General features: G+C 36.8%; 1 protein-coding gene across 38 annotated transcripts in view; it reads right to left on the bottom strand.

Annotated features, from left to right (window-relative positions):
• NRXN1 (neurexin 1) overlaps positions 1-20,467 on the bottom strand; it is a 713,001-nt gene that overhangs the window by 211,690 nt on the left and 480,844 nt on the right. For all 38 annotated transcript variants that reach the window (XM_027696600.1, XM_027696599.1, XM_027696611.1 and 35 more), the window contains one exon: positions 11,643-11,824. In XM_027696600.1, coding sequence (XP_027552401.1) covers positions 11,643-11,824 — 182 coding nt within the window. The remainder of the gene's footprint in view (positions 1-11,642; positions 11,825-20,467) is intronic.

Below are 20,467 nucleotides of genomic sequence, written 5' to 3' on the forward strand. Positions count from 1 at the left end.
CACAAGCAATTAGAAGATTGGAAAGTCTTACAAAATGCTCCTCTGAATTGTTCCATGGAAAGCAAATCTAGAACCACCAAACAACTGTAGCATCCCATGGCACTATTACAGCCAAGAGTTATTGCTCACTGTGCAAAGTGACTTGCAGATGTATACAAAAAATCTTGCAATTAAAAGAAAATAAAGATCCCCAAACTTGAAGCCACCTCCAAAAACCAGCACAGTTGCTATCCTACAAGTAACCCATGCATACAGATATATGCTACCTGCAACAACCCAACTCATTTCATGTCAAGGGCAGACAATTTGACATTAAAACATGCCTTATATTAGCTTTATTAGGAAATTCATAGTATTTCCAATGAGAAGTGAAACCCCCTCTTGCTTTGAAAACAAGCAATAGAGAATTCCCTTGCCTTTTTCTGTTTGCTGAGTAGCAAATCAAAACAGTACAGAACTTGGGATACCAGGAAAGGCTCTCTGGGAAGGAAATAAAACAAAACCAAGTTGTCAAATGGGACTCCCTGCTGCTGCATACCATGTGGTGCTCTAGTGAGCTGCATCTGTTCAACTATTAAACATTGTGGTGAATATGAAACCGACAGCAGTGACATTATCAAATATGCTGAGTGGTTATTAAGGCTCTATAGCATAATATTTTCACTTTTTATTTTAATTAGTAGAAGTTACTCTAAAGTAGCTTCACATATAACAGTGCTCTTTGTGCTTGTCCCTACCTGAGAAGGCACTGCTGCATAATCCACAGACAGTCTTAAAAATTCCATCTGCTATGAAAGCAAACGGCTGAGTACTTTTGCTCCAGGAACTCTCTATTGTTCCCTGGAATTCACTAGGTCAGGAAAAAAAGCCCCATATGGGGAACAATAAGGCTTCAGGACACTAATAGGGTTTCACAGCAGACTGGAAGAATGCAGTCTGTAGCATTCAGTTCGTAAGCAGTAAATTGCAAGTCCATCAAGGGTGAGGGCTGAACTGAAAATAACAAGAGACTGCAGCCCCAAAATGGAGCATGATGTTATCTGTTGAGGCTGTAATGCTTCAACCCCATTCTTTAACCCAGAGGCCTGGGATCAAGAGGAGAACCTGACACAACAGCAGAATACACAGAGGGAAGACTTCCCACTCCTGTATGAACAGCTTTCCCAGACCACAGAGAATGTGTAATGCTGCAGCAGCAAGAGTGATTTACATCTTCCTGAGGGAATATCTAGACTTACATTTTGTCCTTGACTGAATATAGATTATCACCTACAAACTCTGGCACAAGAAGTTAAAGCCATATGAGTAGCTTCACGCTGCTACACTGAAGGCGTTGGGATAATTTCACAGAGATTTGGTAAAACTGAAGGACTATGTCTTTCCTTTGTTCCTCAGCATCCCTCACCTTATTCAATGTAAGTTAGGTAATTATCAAAAGCCAAGAAATGCATGAGTCAGTTCCTTCAGCTAATCCACCCTCTGTAGCATCAGAATGTTTCAGTGTAAATGGGCTTTCACGAATAGTGAGATATCTAAGCCTCTCCAAACACTTAACAGCAAAACTCACCTGTTGTAAGTGGGATTGCTACATTAAACATAAGCCACCAGAACACAGAACACTGACAATATTAGATCATTAAATCTTTATCCTGCCTGTTATTGTTGTTGAAATTCTTGTGAGTGGTATGATCTAAGGAAAAAAAAAAAAGAGACAACAGCAGCAGCCCACTGTCAAATGGGAAAAATCACTGACAGATTAATAGGGAAGGCAAATATTGCAGATCTATAGTTGTTGCTGGAGAGAAAGGAATACGCTGTTCAGTGACAGACCAGCAGTGGAGATGCACTGGTGTCAAACTTGTCATGCTCAGGTAAGAGAGATTAAAGCAGCATAGGTAAATTACTGAAAAGCAGATGAAGATATAATCGGTAACCAGGGTTTCAGAAAATACAAATAAATTCCCTGCTCTGGCTCTGTTTCCTGCATAACCCTCGTGCAATGAGCTGGGGCCAAAGTTTAGAGAAGTTAAGTAACTTAATTGGATGAAGGCAGGAGCCAGACCCAGTGTGTTCTGTTCTACCCTCTGCTACACCGCATTAAATCCAGTGATTTTACTACAGTTACTCCTCACTGACACAGTGGTGTAAGGGAAAAGTGATAAGGCTCAAGACACTGAAACAGTCTAGAAGAAACAAAGTAAACTAGCATTAAATATTAAAACAAGGTTTCAATTTGGTGATGACACTGAGGTTTCACAGAGCAAAACCTGAATTAAGTAAGTGGTCTAATTAACTAACTCTAAGTTGCAATTCAGGTAGTATCTCACAAAATAAGAATAATATTAAGATGACCTTTCCTTATTAGCAGAAAATGATTACCTATATTAGCAATGTTTACTTAAAGAAAGCAACAGGTTCTGTAAAATTGCCTCTGCACTTTTCACCTTCTGGCAGGAGTTTTCTGGCCTAATGTTGATCCTGCTCGTACTTATATTTCTGCAGTATTTTCAAACAAATCGATAGTGGAAGTGGTGGGATGAGAATTACTTGGGAGTTAGGATCAGAAGCTGTTCAGGTCACCAGCAGCACTTTTGCCCTCATCTTGTTCTGCATCAATAGGCTAATCACTCTCATTGGTATTAAAAATGATATTGTTCATACTGCACGTTCACTGAAAAACTGCTACACTTGGTACATTGTGCTGCAGTGCACACTACATCCTTATCTACACTTAGAACCCATAAATTTAAAAGACAGGTAGTTAATGGGCCAGATCTTGGGTTCTGGCTCATATTCATAAAAAACAAACCTTGATCTGTCCTGTGCAAACCTGGCCTCTTTCAACGGATCAACAGCAGTCTGAGAGTCACTGTCTCTTATTCAAGCTGCCATCAGGTGCTAAAAGCATAGTCTGAAAGTGATGCCATTGCTCCTGTCTATCCTTTTTTTTTTTTCAAACAACACATTGTCAGCCCAAAGTGCCTAAAACCTGTCTACACCCTGCTCGGTCACAGCTTCTAACACACTGGGTACACAAGCCTTCCAGTTGGTGTTGAGCCAGGCATGCCTGGCAGGGAGGAGGGAGTGCAAATCTTTCTGTGGTTCTCTAAAATTAGGAAAGAACCAGGCAATAATAAGCTAGAAAATATTATCAGGGCTAACTCTGTTATATTACTAGATAAACAGTATACGCTTACTATATATATTTATAATAGTAATAATATAAGTGTATAATATAGATAATATTATATCTATATCTAGATATAATAAGCATAATATTGCCCCCATAGGATAGGTGGAAAAAAGTGGCCTGTTTTTGGATATCACTCTCAGTCATCCAGAGCTCGAAATCTCCAGATCATCACAATAATTTCCTATGATTTGGTGCTTCTTCCTTTGAATGATCAGCCAGGTTACAGTGAACATCTCAACTTCTCTGCTATTGCAAATAGTAAAGTATCCTTTAAATCTTAATAAGGTTGTTAAGATGCCTGCTAAATTTTTCATCGGCTCTTTTTATACATGGCAATGTTCTGGAAGAGTTGGTGCCAAGTTATTAAAATATCTGTAACCTTCATGTGAAAGGATTTTGGCTAGTAGCCAGCGCGAGGAATTTTGGATTAAAAGGATGTGACTAGATTGTGATAGATCTAAAACATCAATGAGAGAATATAATGTTAACTAGGAAAGGTGCTCCTATTGAGGAAAGATGGTCTATTTATTTATCTGTACTTTATAAACCAATTCTTCTGTCCTCCTTTTTGAAGCCAGAAATTTTGTATTTATATGAAAAAACCTTGACACAAAAGGATATATTTCCAAATTTCGGCCACATGCATATTTGCTTTGCTTTGCTGTTTTTGTTCTTTAATTAAACAGAACTTATCAATGGTCCCCATCAAGAAGGCCTTCCATGTGAATACATCATACAGTCACCATCTGAAGTGACTCTCCTTTTCCTTCAGTTATACAGTATGCCTATTTCTGTGGGAAAGAAAAGGTATGTGATTCCTGAGACCCCTGGAGGTTTGCCACCTGTTTTCACTGGGATTCACTGAGACTGCAGAATTTGCACAACACGTGAATTTGTGTTTGAGGATGTGGCAGAAGAACAGCTTGGGAGACAAGGGAAAGGGAAGAGAAAGAAAGAATCCTTGAAAACAAGACTTGATGTAATCCATACAGTACTTCAGAGCTTTAAAAGTAACAATGCAAAAAATAAGAACAGCTTTTTGAAGAGGTCATGAGCCTCTTCAAGTTTGTATTAATTAAATATGCTTGCTCTTGTGCTTGCCACTCCAAATTGGCCCACTCAAGTTCTTAAAAACACATAGTTTTTTTACAAATATAATATGACTCAGGCCAAACCCCTTCTATTTCTAATCTTGGCACTTTTTTTAAGCTCAACAAGAGCCCAGAAAAATGGTTCCATGCTTACATTCTCTCCTCTTGCTGGATATAGTCTCATTTGTGTACAGGTTGCAACAGTAAAGTCATAGGAAGACTTGCCATAAATTCAGCAACAAAGTTTTGGGTCTTAAGCATTTCTGACAATTGAATCTGATGGAATCAATTGTCAGTGTAATTTTGAGATATGTGGGATCTGAAGGGAACTTGAGTCCACCATCTGGTCTGCAAGATCATTTCATACAACGCCATGGCCACAAGCAATTCTTTCCATAACACTGTTGGATAATTCTAATATGTGTGGGCCTACCAGAAGTGTTTTAAGGATCTACTTAACCTCTGCCAGGCTGAAAAACTTTGCTAGAAGAAAATACTTCAGGAGATTCAGCAGTGTTGAGGGCAGGAGCACTGTGCAACGGACATGTGTTTTAGCTTAGAACTTAGGTCCCACTGGTTGTGCAATTTTCTCTGCTCAAGGGGCTGGCAGGTGGTGACTCCATCATGCAGCATGCTTTTTTTGGGAAGGAAGCTTTTATTCTTCCAAAATCTCAAAAGGAGCAGGATGCAAAAAGGAGTTACTAGCTAGATAGAGATAGATGATAGGAGTTGCCTCCCTCAAGCACAGTTCTAGGCTGGAGAACTAGGCAAGCAGCTGGGAGATCAGACCTGCCATGCTGGTGTGTTGGACCTGCCATGCCAACGTCAGGATTTCTCCTTGCAGTGTTCCATGATGGCAGTCACAGCCAAACTGTTTAATTGATGTCAACTGTACAAATTCCATTCATATTTTTCATGCAGTAAGGTATCAGTCTGTTCTGTGCCAGAATTAGCATATTTCCATAACCTTCTTTCAGCAATTTGGCCTGTTTATGGCAAGAACAGAGCTCTGTTGCTCAATGTGCGATAACAGATTGTGCAGAATATTCAAGATGAGGCATTAACAAATAGCTTATATAATAAAAACCCTTTTCAGAGTTTTTTAATCTGTGTCTCTGCTAATACAAAAGAATAATTTAACTTCATGTTTTCAAGGCACAGCTTGACCATCTCAGTGATTTATTTATTTTCTTTCTTACAAAGTTAGATCTTTAACCTGATCAGTGAGGTAAATGATTGCTGCGTTTAGCACAAATTCCCTAGATTAATTCATTGCTCCCACTCTAATTAACTTAATGTTTGTGTGCATTGAATTGCATTCCTACCTGCCTGTCTAGTCCCATAAATGATTCTTTTTTGATTGCCCTGGGTTTTTTTATTCCAACCCAGAAGCAAGTCTGGAAATCTTTCTTCCATAGTAATTTTTCTTCAGCTTAAAGGTTAACATATAGTCCAGTTGCTGAGGTTTTTGTTCCCCAAAGAGAAGAACAATCACTGTTTATAATAAACTTCCTATAGCATTTTTCATTCACATGTATAGATGAGAAAAAGAAATCACAAATAAATATCACATCTATAAGCATAATAAGGAAATATCAAATACTGGCAGACTTCTGGATTAGATAATATCAGCTTTATGAAATTTTCTTGTGCTGCAAGGTAGCAGAATAATAAAATTCACAACTATGATAAACATAATGGTCCAAAGTTTTTCCAGGGCTCCAGAGTGATCCCTGATGCTCACTTAGCCGATATGATGATGACCTGGTTTTCAGAGATGCTGACTATATTCAGCTTCCATTGACTTTAGCCACTGATGTGCATGTTCAGCACTTCTAAAATATCAGATTTCTTAAACCTGGTTCTGCCTTTTTTTTTTAATCTCTTCCTGGATGTGAATAATTCAATTTTAAATTCATTACTCTTTCATGAATATACAAGCCACCACTAGCCTTCCCACATCTTTGCTTTGCATATATATGCATATTATAATAAGGAATTCCATATTCAAATGATGATTATTAGGAGAAACACTATTCTGTGAATATTATTTTTTGAAAATTATTAAACTCTTCCTGAAAAAATTAATTAACTCCAATACAAACCACTAAAATCAAAGGTATTTTTATCATCAATCTCACTGAAAGTACATCCAACTCTCTAGGAATTGATCCAAATACAACTAAGGCAATAAAAATCTTTCAGCTGACTTTCCATTAGGCATTAAGCCCAAGACATGTGAAGTATTCAAAAGAGAATAACAAATGCATTTATCTTAAAACATTGTAATTGTTTCTGTGGTACACTCAACACAGAACTCTGATCTTCACTTGAGTTTTACTGTTTTTGTTCACTTGAGGGAAGGTCATTACACTTACATAAATTAAAATTATCCATATTTTATGTATGGGTACAATAAAATCTAACAGAGTCAGCTATTAAAAGCCTGGTGTAGCAGAATACTGCATATGTATAACTAAGAGACAGAGGGAGAGGAGCAGCAAATAAGAGTTGGTTTAAGTTTGCCAAAAGTTTTAAAAAATTTCAAATAAAAAATGCCATTTCCACAATATATATTTTAATATATATAGTATGTAAATATTTGGGACACAGAGCACCAACTGAATTTATTCATGATTCAAAACTCTGCTTCCTGTAAGACAAACAATCTTTCCTCTCCCATGACTGTTCACCTCAGTCATTAATTGTAACTCTGAAGGCTACACAAATACATTTTGAAAATCTAAGGATGATATTGATTAATCTATCATGCCAGTAATGTTGCATCTTCACAGTATTTCAGGTTAATTGTGTTATACCTTGCATATATTGATGCTATCTGTCCTTAACCATACCATACTTTTTCAGGTAATGTGTTAGCACGTCTTTTAAAGTAGTTTCCCACGCTTTTCCACCACAGTATTAATCCTATTGGTTAACATTTTCCCTATAATTTTTTTCCCAATGACATGAAAAAGAACGAAACAACAAATATGTACTACAATCTGCCCCGAGTTTAATTTCTTTTTCTTTTTTGTGTTTTCTATATGTTAGGCAGGAATGTCACTGTTCTCTCACAGGAATTACAGGGCATTTTCCCGCAGTTTCTCCTGGAAGAGGAGAAGTATTGCCACATCTGCCTTATTCCTTATTTTAGACCTCTGAATGTTTCCTATCAAAATGAACATCAACACTTCACCTACTTCAGCAGATCTACATCTGTAAATGAGCTTAATGAGTAACTCCTCACCCTGCTTGAGCTAATAGAAGTGACTAGTAGGTAGTGTGCTGTAGGGTGGGTGTCCTCTCTGCAATGACAAAGCTGTATAGTCTGAAATGCTCTGCTGGCCCTATCCCCCATACAGACTTCTTGATCTCAATTTCAAAATCAGCTGAAACAATAAAAACAGGTGGTTTTCTGCTCCCAAAATACTTTAATTTTAAAACAAATGACACAAACAAGGAAGACGCAGAAACTACGGATGCTTTGCATCAGGCATACAAAATGTCACATTTTGTTATAAAGTCTTTTATTTTAACAATGAAAGATGAAAACATAGCATAATTTATTCACTTTTTTAAATGGTTGAAGTGTATTGATAAAAGTCTATCCTTCTTCTCTTCACTAGCAAAGCCATACAGGAAACTGCCAGTTTCCTAGCTACCAGCATTGCCAGAAAGAGCAATTTAACAGGATTTCTTAGCCCTTCAAGGCAGTATGTTTGTCTAACTTCACTTTTTTCCTCACCATAGAAAAGTTAGAAATTCAAGGTAGCAACAGCACAGTGCCTGTGGTAGACAGTGACATATGTATATTTGTATACTTTTCTGCCTAATGACTTTGGAGAACAGGGTGGGAAGAGAAAAAGAGTAGAGGTAGGAACAGGAATCTTTGGCAGAATGACCTAAGGGCTTCAGAAGTCCATGAAAAAGCTAAGGACAGGAGTGCACACCATGATTAATTGAACATTGCATGAATAGGCTGCTGCCTTTTTCCATGTGGCATGGAGATGGATGCAGACCATGTCATGAAAAGAGGAAAAAATGAAGCTTACAGTAATTATCAGCTCTATGTGTTCTTTATTTATCAACAGGAGAGAAAGCAACAGCAAACTTTTAGGTATGATACCTATTTCCTCTTGAACTAGATCTCCCAGCAGAGACTGCATAAAAGACCATAACAGAAGTCAAGTGATTGCTGTGAAAACTAATTGCTGCATCTCTGGATGACTAAAACATTTTAAAATCCCTTTCTTAAAGCACTGTGATGCATATGTATCATACACACAAGCAATCCTTTATATCTACACTGCTACAGTACAAGTGTAGTTTTATAATAATCTATCTTGGAATTTAAAATACTTGCACTGGAACTGTTAAGCATCTGGTAGCAATGCCGATTACACATTTTTTTAAATGTTTCCCCTATTAACAATGGTTATTTGGGGAGGTTAAATGATTACTTTAAATAAATGTGTTCCTAACTTAACACTAAAGCTGTGATTCAGATGATCAAGTAGCAATTTTCAAAATCAGAATTTGTTATGAGCTTGATTTCATTATTAGGTTTACATCATCTTTAAGTAAACAGTATAAATAAAGAGGGCAAGCACGCACTGAAGTACCATAATCTAACTCATAATTTCCTCTGCCATTTCTACAATGAAGAAGGTTAAGAGTAAGCTACCTCATATCTCTCTCAAGCACCCTTCCCAGCATGTTAGTGAGGACTATAATCTAAAGTTTTTTAACTCAAAGCAATAGTTTCAAACTTTTTTTGCCACCATTCTGCTGACAATGCATTTTAAAGCTATCCTTACACATCTATCCCAAATTCTGTCACTGGGAAGGATGTAGTGACTAATGACCTCCTGGGTATAATGGAAACTCAGCAACAAAAGAACCAGTTTCTATCAGACTGTAAAACTGAATCCAGGTATAATTAAATCACAAGTCTATCTTATTATAAGGTTATAGTCATTATAACATGGGTTAGTTATCCATGCACAGTGCATCTCAATGTACACAGGCACTTATTACTCATGCATATTTATTGCACAAACAGGTGAGTGGGTACATGCAAAATAACATGCAGAATTACACATTACACACTTCCCTGCTTCCACTGTTTCTGGTTATTTAGTAAAACATTCCTAGTGACATCTCAATGCTGATGCAAGAAGGAAGTTTTGAATGACAAAACCCTCCTAGTACTTTTATTACAGCTGGTTTAACACAGTAGCTGCCAATATGGAAAAACTTAAATCCAATAAACTATTTTTGAAATATAACATTTACGTAGACCTCTCCATTTCTATATTCTTCTTCATTTTAATAACTGTGATGTTTCACAATATCTTGCTGAGCAAAAATAGATCTCAGGTAAAATTCTCAGAAGTATCTATAGTTCCACTGACTTTAATAAGATGTATGTTCTTTGGTATCACAAGTGCTTTTGAAAATACTGCCTTTCAACTTTCTTTTGAATACTATCCTTATTTGAAATAAACTCTGGGAAATTATATCCCAGTAGTTTTCCAAGCTTTATCTATCATTGACAACCCTTAAAAAAACCCTTGCCAAATGTCTTAGGATTTCAGGTCAATCCCTTAGTGTCTCCACTCTAGAGACAGACTACATTGAAGCTGCTCTCAGAAGGTCCAACCTTGTTTCAGTGAAACTTTGCACGGTTACCACAGATTTTTCTCTGAAGCAGAGCAGGCTTCAGGGAGGTTCCTAAAGTCTCTTGCAAAGACAGCAGGGGGAGGCCAATATCAGTTCACAGAGCATGATGATAAAAGGCTTTTTGCTGCTTCACAGAAATTTCAAAAGACCAGTAAAGTATAATTTATCATTTCCCACATCCCTATTAAGCTGATAGTGTTTCTGACCATAGAAAACTCTCAATTATTCTTTTATTTTTACCATCTGTTGCTACAGCATAGGTATAAGAAAGTTATTTGGAAAAAAAAATTAAAAAGCACAAACATTTATCAGCAGGCAATAATTTTTGATCTCCAACTCATAATTAATGAATACAATGTTTGTTTTAAAATAGAAAAATAATGGCTAGACAGACTGAACAAATATTATAGTTTTTCAGGTATAGTAAAATTACAAGAAAAACATTCCTTAATATGCTAATGAACAAGAAAAAACTGTAAGAAGAAAGTAACACTGGCAACTACAGAGGGTGGATCTGGTATGAGATTGCAAAGAAATGGGCAAATAATGAAAAGGCACCTGATGGTTGCAAAGCAAATATTTAAATTCTATCCAGCAACACAATACTTGCCTTGAAATATGTAGGATCTCAGCTTTTCTGGCATGTGAGAGAAGTTGCTTTGTTCACATTTTTAAACTAAGATTGCACAATACCAGCCAATTATTTTGTCTGTGTGATTCAATGTAAGAGAAGGGTAAAGACAACCTCTGAATTTTATTTAAGGCCTTCTTTCTTTGTTTATTTACTCAAGCCAGTAAATAATAAAAATTAAAAAAAGAAACACCTTGGTCCACAATGAGAGACTGCCTTTGCAGAAATAAGTAGCCTGGGAAGATTGAATACCATGATTCCCTCTAATTTTGAAAATGATCACTCCTGAATGTTTTCTGAGGGTAAAAGCGTAATTGGTTATAGATCAATAAGTAATTTCACTCAAAAGGAACTCAACTGTTCCTGAAAGTAGAGACGTTCTCAAATAAAAATCAAATGAACACATTAACAAAGTTCAGACTAATCTAAACAACAAAGTTTTATACTGCCCTAGTTATGTTTTTCTCAACTGATCATTTATTTATGATGTCATAAAACTCCATATGTTTTCAATTTTGATGGCTAGTTATTTGTTTTAAGGCAGTTGAAATTATTTTTTTAGACTTCTTGGCTTGACAGTCTTGCTTTCTGCTTAAGACTTACCATCACAAAAGAATGGTGAAATTGGAATATAAATTCTAATATTAGATTTTATCTAATAAGCACAGTCAAGGGTGTAATTCCCCCAGCAGATTCTAGATTAAAACTCTCAGGATTAACATACCTTCCTTTGGCACTGCTAAATCCTGTTCTATGTAATTAGATTGTAGTAAAGTGCTCCATCTGTACAGGTATCCCAGTATGATTTTTAATTGAAAAGCCATGTAAAGTAGCATCGTATCAAATAAAAGGCATTTTGAGTACATCTGAGACCCTGTACAGAATCATATGCTATGAGCCATTATCATTTAGTTCACTATTGACCCCAAAAGGCTCATTAACAAACTGCTATATTTGCACTAAAAATAAAATAAATTTAAAACTCGTAAATATAAAACAACCAAGAGAGGAAGAAATCTCATGCATTTGTCATAATACTTACGATATGCAGCTCTAGATAATCTCCGAGCCCAGTAGAACTGTCCACTCTTACTAACACGGCCTCTTTTTGAACAGTACTAAACCCTATTGCCAGTCTGTCCGCACGAGTGCTTGGCCGATCGTTGGGGGGCCACGTGTAAGTGATTTGTCCACCGCCTTTGCTAAAGATATATGTTGTTCCCGCTGCAAAAAAAAAAAGAAATAAATATAGTTAGCTCTCTTGCACCAATGAGAACCCACGTGGAAATCATATGCTCTACAAAAGTCAGGATGTTCTCACATAGCAAATGGATTCATAGAAATGAAGAGGACTGTATTTCAACGTGAAGAGGTCTTTATCTCTGAAAATTTTGCAGCAAGCAAAATATTAGTGTTTTTTATATAGTGCAATCAACACAGAATATAACTTAATTGCAAAAGAAACAACTTAAAATACCATAGCTCTGATTCAGAAATGCATATCTATTCAAGAGAGTTCTTAAGCATATGCTTGATGAACATGTTTCTGTGATGTGTAGAACGTGGATGAGCTGAACCAAATTCTTTCCCAAACTGGGCCTAGGTAGAGAAATCAAGTAATTCTATTTACCTCATGACTGACAAAAAAATGCAGCTACTTATTTACACAATGAAAATTACACATTATTGTGCCCAGCGAAGCAAGATGTTAGCAAATACATTCAGATAAGACTTTTACAGATCTAAGGTTTATCATCTTGTGACAGATGGGGATAACAAATGGAAACAAACTTTACTTGTCATGTCAGGACAAAAAGAGATCAGTCTACCATCTGAGTAAGCAATGGCTTATTCACATAACGCTCAATGTATATCTTTTAAAAGTGGAAATCTTTACACATTATATCCAGGGTGCACTTACAAAATCTATAATCTGTTTTAACCAAGTGTTTAAACCACTTAGCACTCAGGTGCTTAACTTCATATTTCCTCTGAACTAAAATAGCAGCATATCCGGACATTTTCCAGACAAAAAGTTGTATCTTAACAATACCATATAACAGGAAAGTTGTGCATGCACTTGATCTTTCATTTGAAAAGTCACTACAAGCTGGCCACTTCTTAGGGAGATAGGTCAACACATTGTAAATACAGATGTCTAATTTTATTCTCTGTCCTACATTGTCTCAGTGTGTGGCTACTTGCAATTTTATTACATTTTACCTATTTTTTATTAAATCTTATCTATTTTACTAAACAGATAATGATAGGACAAGTGGAAATGTTTTTAAACTAAGAGATTTAGATTAGTTACCAGGAAGACATTCCTTTCTCAGAGGGTAGTGAGACACTGGAACAGGTTGTCCAGAGCAGTTGTAGATTCCACATCTCTGGAAGGCCAGGTTGGATGGAGCTTTGAGAAACCTGATCTAGTGGGTGACATCCCTGCCCGTGGAAAGCGTTTGGAACTAGAGTATCTTTAATGTCCCTTTCAATTGAATCCATTCTATGATTCTATGAAATGTAATTCAGTTTATTCCACTCAATGCTCTCACTACATACTTCCCATGCCCATGTAAGGAGATAGCGCATAACAACATAACTGTAATTTTCTGACTTTACTTCAAGATTGACCCAAAATGCTGTGAACATATAAAGGGATCTAAAATTCCTTAAATGTGTGGACTTTTAAAGCCAAAGCCAAGAAAGACTTTATAATTACGCTACTTGTGCAACTCCCAGATGTCACAAATCTTATTTTACTGCACAGCAAGACTGTTTTGTGTCAGTCTCAAAGCAAAAAGGACACCTGGCCTTTTTGAAAAGATACCCTATATGTATTTCTAACATCACTGTTCCTTTGTGGAATTACGTACCTACTCATTAGTTTTTCCCATTGTCATCACTTTGGAATATTTTTGCACTGTCCATAGCACCTAAAACACTGTAAAACTCATTTTATATCAACACACTTGAGTGATTGCACTGTGCTTGAAATAGATCTCTTGGTTTCTCCCTTGATGCCAAAATACCAACCTGCATGTGTTTTAGGAAAACTTGTCAATATTCTTCAGCAAAGACAAACACAATAACTGGTCTGATATCTAAGTTTTCACTTTCACTCTAAGTGAAATCAGGTTTATCACTATTATAAAGATTTGTTTATGAGCAGTGAGGATTGCGGCTGTGCCAGGATTGTAATGGACATGAGCAAATGGTGTCTGGTCTAGGAATGTGTGTGACATAACCTCATCTTCCTGCTCTCCCACCCTTGCTTTCCTCCTGTGTGGAAATGCACAATAACCTGTCAGCAATGACGGTTGAATCTCCAGTTACAATACATCAAAAAAAAAATTTCACATGAGACAGGTGATGGACCATCACTGTTGATGGTCCCCAAGTTCTCCTCTTTGCTGCTCGCTGTTGACTTCAAATCTTGAACTGAGGAGTTTGAACCTTCATACCGTATATGTCACAGTGGTGTCTGCAGCAAACAGATTTGTTCTGTGTTGATGAAAAACTGAGGGCTTGATGCAAAGCTCATTAAAAACACTGACAGCCTTGCTGTTGACTTCATAAAACATTGTGTCAGTTCATGAATGAGGTTCTTATAAGTAACAAAAATGAGAAGGCTAAGAAAAAAACAACTCCTTACACCTCAATGTCACAGATGAAACTGTTAGAATAGTACATAAGATTTAAGTGGCAGAGCATAATTCTCCTTTTCTTGGTTGTAACAGATGTGTTTACCCAATTAAGAAGACAAAGAAAAAGCCTGCCAAGCAATGGTGGAGTCATACCGAATACAATGACCCAGAAGTAAGTCTTCAGATCTGAACAATGAGAGACTCTGCTGTTCTCACTCAACAGAGAATCTTTGTCACATTTTTTTGCTAAATACTGCCCTTCAAATAAACCAGTGAAGAGCAATTCATTCCATACTGCTGCCGCATTGAAGCCAAGGTCAATGTCAGTAGAGCTGGATAAATCTAGCTGTAAATCTTAAACTACATAGAATAAACATCAAAGTTAAAAAACTTATCTTTTATCCATGAAAACATGTGGCTTATTTTTTTTATGACAAAGCTTTCCCTCCTTTATAACTGTCCATTTTGTAGCTCTTCAAACTAACTGAGTGTCTGGTAAAAGACTAATTAATCCATGCTGATGAATACAGATCTGCCTCTGTCTGAGCTGCACAGGGAGTCACGTTCTTCGAATTTCCTGTATTAATTATGAAAAAAATGGGTCGGAAGCCATTTGAGAATAGATCCTCTAGTGTTTATATTTCAAGAAAGACAAATATAATAATGTAAAATTTATTACTCTGGGATTGATCTCAGTTTATAGTCCGACCTCCCATTAACTATTAAAAGCTAGAAACCGAGCAGTTGTTGGAAACAACCCTGCTTACTCTTAGTTTTGGATGTTAGGAAACAACAGAGGAAGCCTAATTCATTTGCTCCATAAAGGCTTTTATGCTCTCTGACAAACCTTATAATGTCTCTGCCTTACTTTCAGAACACTGTCACGAAAAGCCAGTCATCTTCCTTCTCTCTCTTAGCTTGTGGCACTGTGTTGTTTAGGGTTTATCATCTCCAGAGAATTGAAAGCAGCGGAATTATAATGTCAAGAATAGCAATGCCATCAGCACAGTACTTGTAAGTAGGCAACTTTGTAACATGCCAGTTATATCTCTCAGCCACAGAATTTACTGCATAATTCTTTATGCGTCCATGCATCTACACAATGTTTAGGAAAAATGTCCATACGGCTCTTTGAAATTCTTACCCATGAAAGCATGGTTCCCATTGTAACAAACTGCCAGTGGTCAAGTTACAGTAATGGTTTTTAATGGCCTGGGTCTCTCAAGTCCTACTTGTTTGCAAAATTCATCTTTATGAAATAGTGCATTCATTTGAGCATGGTCTGGCAGCAACTCAAGGACATCTGCTTACCTATACAGTATTAAGCAGATAAATATTTTGTTTAGTACCCATTTACTGTATATATTACTGTTTATGACTGCAAAGCTTTTCAATATTTATTGGTCTGAAGTCACATTTTATGTAGTTTAATAGTTTGCTCAAATCAACCACAAATCAACAGCTTTCTACCTTCCTCATGTTCATTCCAATTTTGAATTTAGGTATATTGCACTGAAGGGTAATGTACGTTATTCCATTTTCCCCATATAACGTTAGTAACTTAATGTTTATTTTAAACATTCACATCAGGTTTCAGATGCTGATTAAGTGGATGCAATGGTTTGACTGAGCTCCGGACCCCAAACTATGATTCCATCGCTCTCTGTGATTGAAAAACTGAAGACTGAAGCCTGTAAAGTTCAGTAATGAAAACTATTAGCTGCACTTTCATTATTAGTAATTTTGAACTATTATAAAAAATATGAAGGATAGCATTTCTACTTATAACATGAAATTACCCAGTAATGTAATTTTCTTTCTTTCTGTATCTTATCAGTACTTTATTCTGGGCTACAATGTGAACCCACATATTCCCACTGGTAAGCAATTACTTGCATTGATATACCTGTTGAATCTAGTGAGACTATTTGTACAGGCTACTATTAATTATGGAGACTGAAGAATTTACAATATGAAAAAGAATATATATATACATGATTTTCCAATCATCTATATGAAGGCATTAATCACATTTACTATGTTCAGAAGAGTATATAAATCTCCATTAATACTTCTTTTTACACATCCATCTATGTATTTTCATTCAGCCGAAGTTGAAGTTCAAAAAAGTACACAAAAAGAAGATTTGTGCAGATTTTCTAAGGTAAGTAAAGAATGCTTCAAGATAGAAACATGATCTCCCAGGGGGAGAGATGCAGGTGTTTCAAAACAACCCATTTGGTGGAATAAAATACAACTCTTCTGTATTTTTTCTTCTTAGACTATGCTGTGTTATTAATTATTTACACAGAAGAGAGAACATATGCCACAGGGTTGAGGTGAGGAGGGAATGGCCATTAGGGTTAACCATGGGAAGGAGATGGAAAGAGCTGCTGGAAGAAGTATTTCAAACTAAAGACCAGATTCAACTGAATGCTTCCTGAAGGCATTCTGGTACACTCTCGCCCACAAGTCTGGGCAGGAGGTGGAATATGGATTGTAATTCCTTTCCTGCAACAGTGACATCAGGCTTCTCTACCTTCAGTCTACTTAATAGCCGAAGAGGTGTATTGGATGGGGAAGGAGAAGATGTTCAAACGGATGATTGCCTGTAGCTCTTCAAAAAGCTTGAGCCACCAGGGTAAGAACAGAGAAATTTCCTATTTTCTGGCTAGATTCTCTTATACTTGTGGCTAATGGGGTCTAGGAGTATATTTATGATGTTCCTTTGACCACACTCAGCTTGGCAAACCTTAAAGGGTCAAAGTTTACCTGGAAATTGGTTGCTACTCCAAACAATTTTTAGTTAGGTCCTTGAACCAAGCAGACTGCATGCTTTAACTATGACTTACAGCAATCTTATCATACCGGTACTTTTGTCAGCTCTAGGACCACAAACTGCATAGTATAATCCCTTAGTACTTACATTATTTCATTCATTGATCTTCCATTCTAGCAGAGTAAGAAAACTCACTGACCAAAGCAGCCCTGACAAAGATTGTTGCTGGGTTTTGTTATTATTTTCTTCATTAATGATAACACCTTGCCTCTTCAGGTAAAGATGTCAATGAAAATAAAGCAAATTAAAAATGTCTATCTGCCTACTGTTAGCCTTCTGTGGCACCCACATTTCACTGTGTTACAGCTGAGCTCTAAAATTCAATTTTTCTGTAAGAAGGGCTGAAGCTACATCATGTTTACGGTGGGTGCTGCTACCTGAATCTCCAAATGTCAAACAGTGTCTGTGATGCAACTGAGACATCTCTATTTTCTGCATAGGTTAATACTGTGCTGATTGTGATCTATAACTGGAGACTATTTCATAGAACAGGATATGTCTTTAAAGTTATGGTCAAGAAGCTAGTTTCACCCAGACAATGACTGTATGAATATTACCTCAACCAGCTCAATCATCAGCTGGAGCAATTAATTTAAATGAGCCAACAAAGCAGTATCTACTACTGTTAATTAAAACACAACTTTACATTGTATTAGAGAACTCCTCTTCCCAAAGTACTAGTACTTAGTACTTCCCAAAGCACTAAGGTGACCCTGATTTGCTTTATCAGGGCCTACAAGACCTTTCATCACATTACATCCAGTTTTTCAGAGAAATCTGTAAACCAGTGCTGCACATGGTTTATTATATTCAGCTGTCCCTAAGAGTTGTCTCCAGGTCAAGGTCTAAGTGATAACAGAACGAACACAATCTGGAGTCAAGCTGAGCATCATGGCATTTGTTGTAGGTTCATGGCACTAACATAGAAACAAAGTTTTTTCCTCAGACTACATGAATTGCTATAGGTAGCTTAATCTGCTCAGCACCATACTCAGGCACATGTGCACAACCCAAAAACTTTAAAAAAAAACAAAACCAAAACAAACAAAAAACCAAACCCACTCTTTTCTCCACTTCTCCTTTCCTCCAGCCTATGGCAATGGTATTTGGACAGTTGTTTATATTTTACCCTGCGTGCAATAATAAAGTGGGTGAAAAAATATTCCATTCCTGTTCCAATTGTTTTTTTAATTTAAATTCCCCACTTGCAAATGTGAAGTCTTATTTTGAAAAAAATTTTCTCTGTGAAGGATGATCTTATGGAGCTGGACAACACGTCTACTATTCTTGCTCATCCTCCAATAGCTTTTCAATCCACTAGTCGACTTTAAGAGAGGGGTAGGCAAAAATTACAAACAGCAATTAGTAATTGTACAAACTCTTAGCAGTTTAATGAAAATCAATGACTGTGTAAAAGAGAAATCTATAGACTTCAACCACTGTATTTTTTGCTTAGCAATAGCCTGGAAACATACAACTTGGTAGTTGTGTATTGGCCAGCCAGTCAATATACTCAGTGTGCTCTGCTAGCCAGACAACAGACAACATTTGAAATACCATCAGGAGTTCTGTGAGGAAAGACGAACAGAAAACTATTGGATTCTTACACTAAGATAGAGTAACATTTGGGAAACAAAGCACCATTACATAAAAAATCAGGAATTATAATTTTTGCTGGTTTTGGAACAAAATGTTCACATTTCAAGTAAAAATATATCATATTTATCTACAATAAGACTACCTAGCTCAACTGATTTCAACAGCGGTACTAAGCGACGACTAAAATTTGTGAGTAATATTGGCTCAACAAATACCTATAACTATAAAGAACAACCCTTACACAGCTTAGAATCAGTATTACAAGTCAGTATCATTCTTACCATCATAAATGACATAGATGGTTACCCTAAACATTTCAAAGAATTTAAAGAAATTTCCAGTTGGAGTGATTTTAACATCTTAGATCAAGTACACCTTGAATGACCCCATTGATTTAGATTAGATCACTTATCTGGAGTAAAGTATTACTCAGTTTGAGTAGGCATATCAAACCAAGAGCCTTCAATTGTGTTAAAATTAATATAATTTTCAGAAGGACCTTAGCTAAGCAAGAGCTAGCTGAAAGGACTCCTAAGAGAATGCAGAAATCAAGAGCATCTGTTGGTCTTACTTATTAACAAAACATGAGTTGATTTACTAAATGTCAATGGACTTGATAGTATTAAGGCATTGATTCTGTAAAATTATTTTTATTAGCTTTGAAACATCCACAGGAAAAAAGTTCTGTGGTTTGTTGATCTCATTAATATGTTCATTTATACAAAAATCATTACTTATTTTATGAAAGAGTACAGTCTTCCTAACGCAAATCTGACACAGACTGATAAAAGAAAATTATTGTTCTTCTCCACTCTCTCAGTTTAAAAATTTTATGGAGTGCCTATCACTTTTCCAGTATGGATGCTGTTCAAATGAATTTAAAACATTTTTGTACGAAATGCAAGGCAAGTAATTCCCCATTATTGCCTTGCACCTTTTTGTAATATGGATGGTTAGAAAATTATGTATTTCAAAAAATCAAAGCCTGCCTTAAATGTCATACTGCAGTCAACATGAAAGATTTTAATCCATTATAACTCTATTAAATGTAACAAGGATGCAATGTGTCTGATTCTGAAAGCTTGCCAAAAAGTCAGATGGAAATTAAAAGACAAATGTCTATAAATAAGAGAAGGTTTTATTCCTCCTACCTTGTCAACATACAGTTAAAGATAAATTTCTTGAACAGCGTCTACCGAGGTGTAAATTGTGTGGTTGGGAAACACGTATGAGAAGGCAATAGGTTGAAAAGTATTTCAGAACAGATAGAACATAAAGGCATTGTTGAGGAAACTTCCCTGTCTGATCACCCAGGAGTAACTCTCGCACCACCTGAGCTGGGACTGAGGCCCCCTTGCAGCAACACTCCCCACACTCACACGATCCGACCAGGTCTCCTTATTGGCTGCACCCTGAGTTTCCCATAGCAGAGTCTCAGAGGTCCAGAGCCTTACAATAATTTAATCAAGGTGCAATAATGAAATAACAAAATAACAGTTCAAGCTGCGTGCCTCCAAGGAGGGACCAAACAAAGGAACCCCTGGGCTTTTATAACCTCTCAGTCTAAGGGTGCCAAAGTCTAGGGGTCATCAGCTCCTGCTGTGTCTCTGAGTGTTTCTGTGTCCCATCTCCTGGCCACAGGACTCTGTGCTCTTTTTTTATGCAAAAAGTCAGCAGTTGAGGGCCTCTTGCCTTGGGCTGGGGCTGGGGCTCCTGCTCCCCAGAGCTCAAGCTGCAGTTCACACTACAGCTGCACACTGAGCTACCCGCACTAAATGTATT

This window comes from Neopelma chrysocephalum, unplaced genomic scaffold, assembly GCF_003984885.1.
Source record: "Neopelma chrysocephalum unplaced genomic scaffold, ASM398488v2 Primary Assembly neopelma1_108, whole genome shotgun sequence".
Taxonomy (NCBI): domain Eukaryota; kingdom Metazoa; phylum Chordata; class Aves; order Passeriformes; family Pipridae; genus Neopelma; species Neopelma chrysocephalum.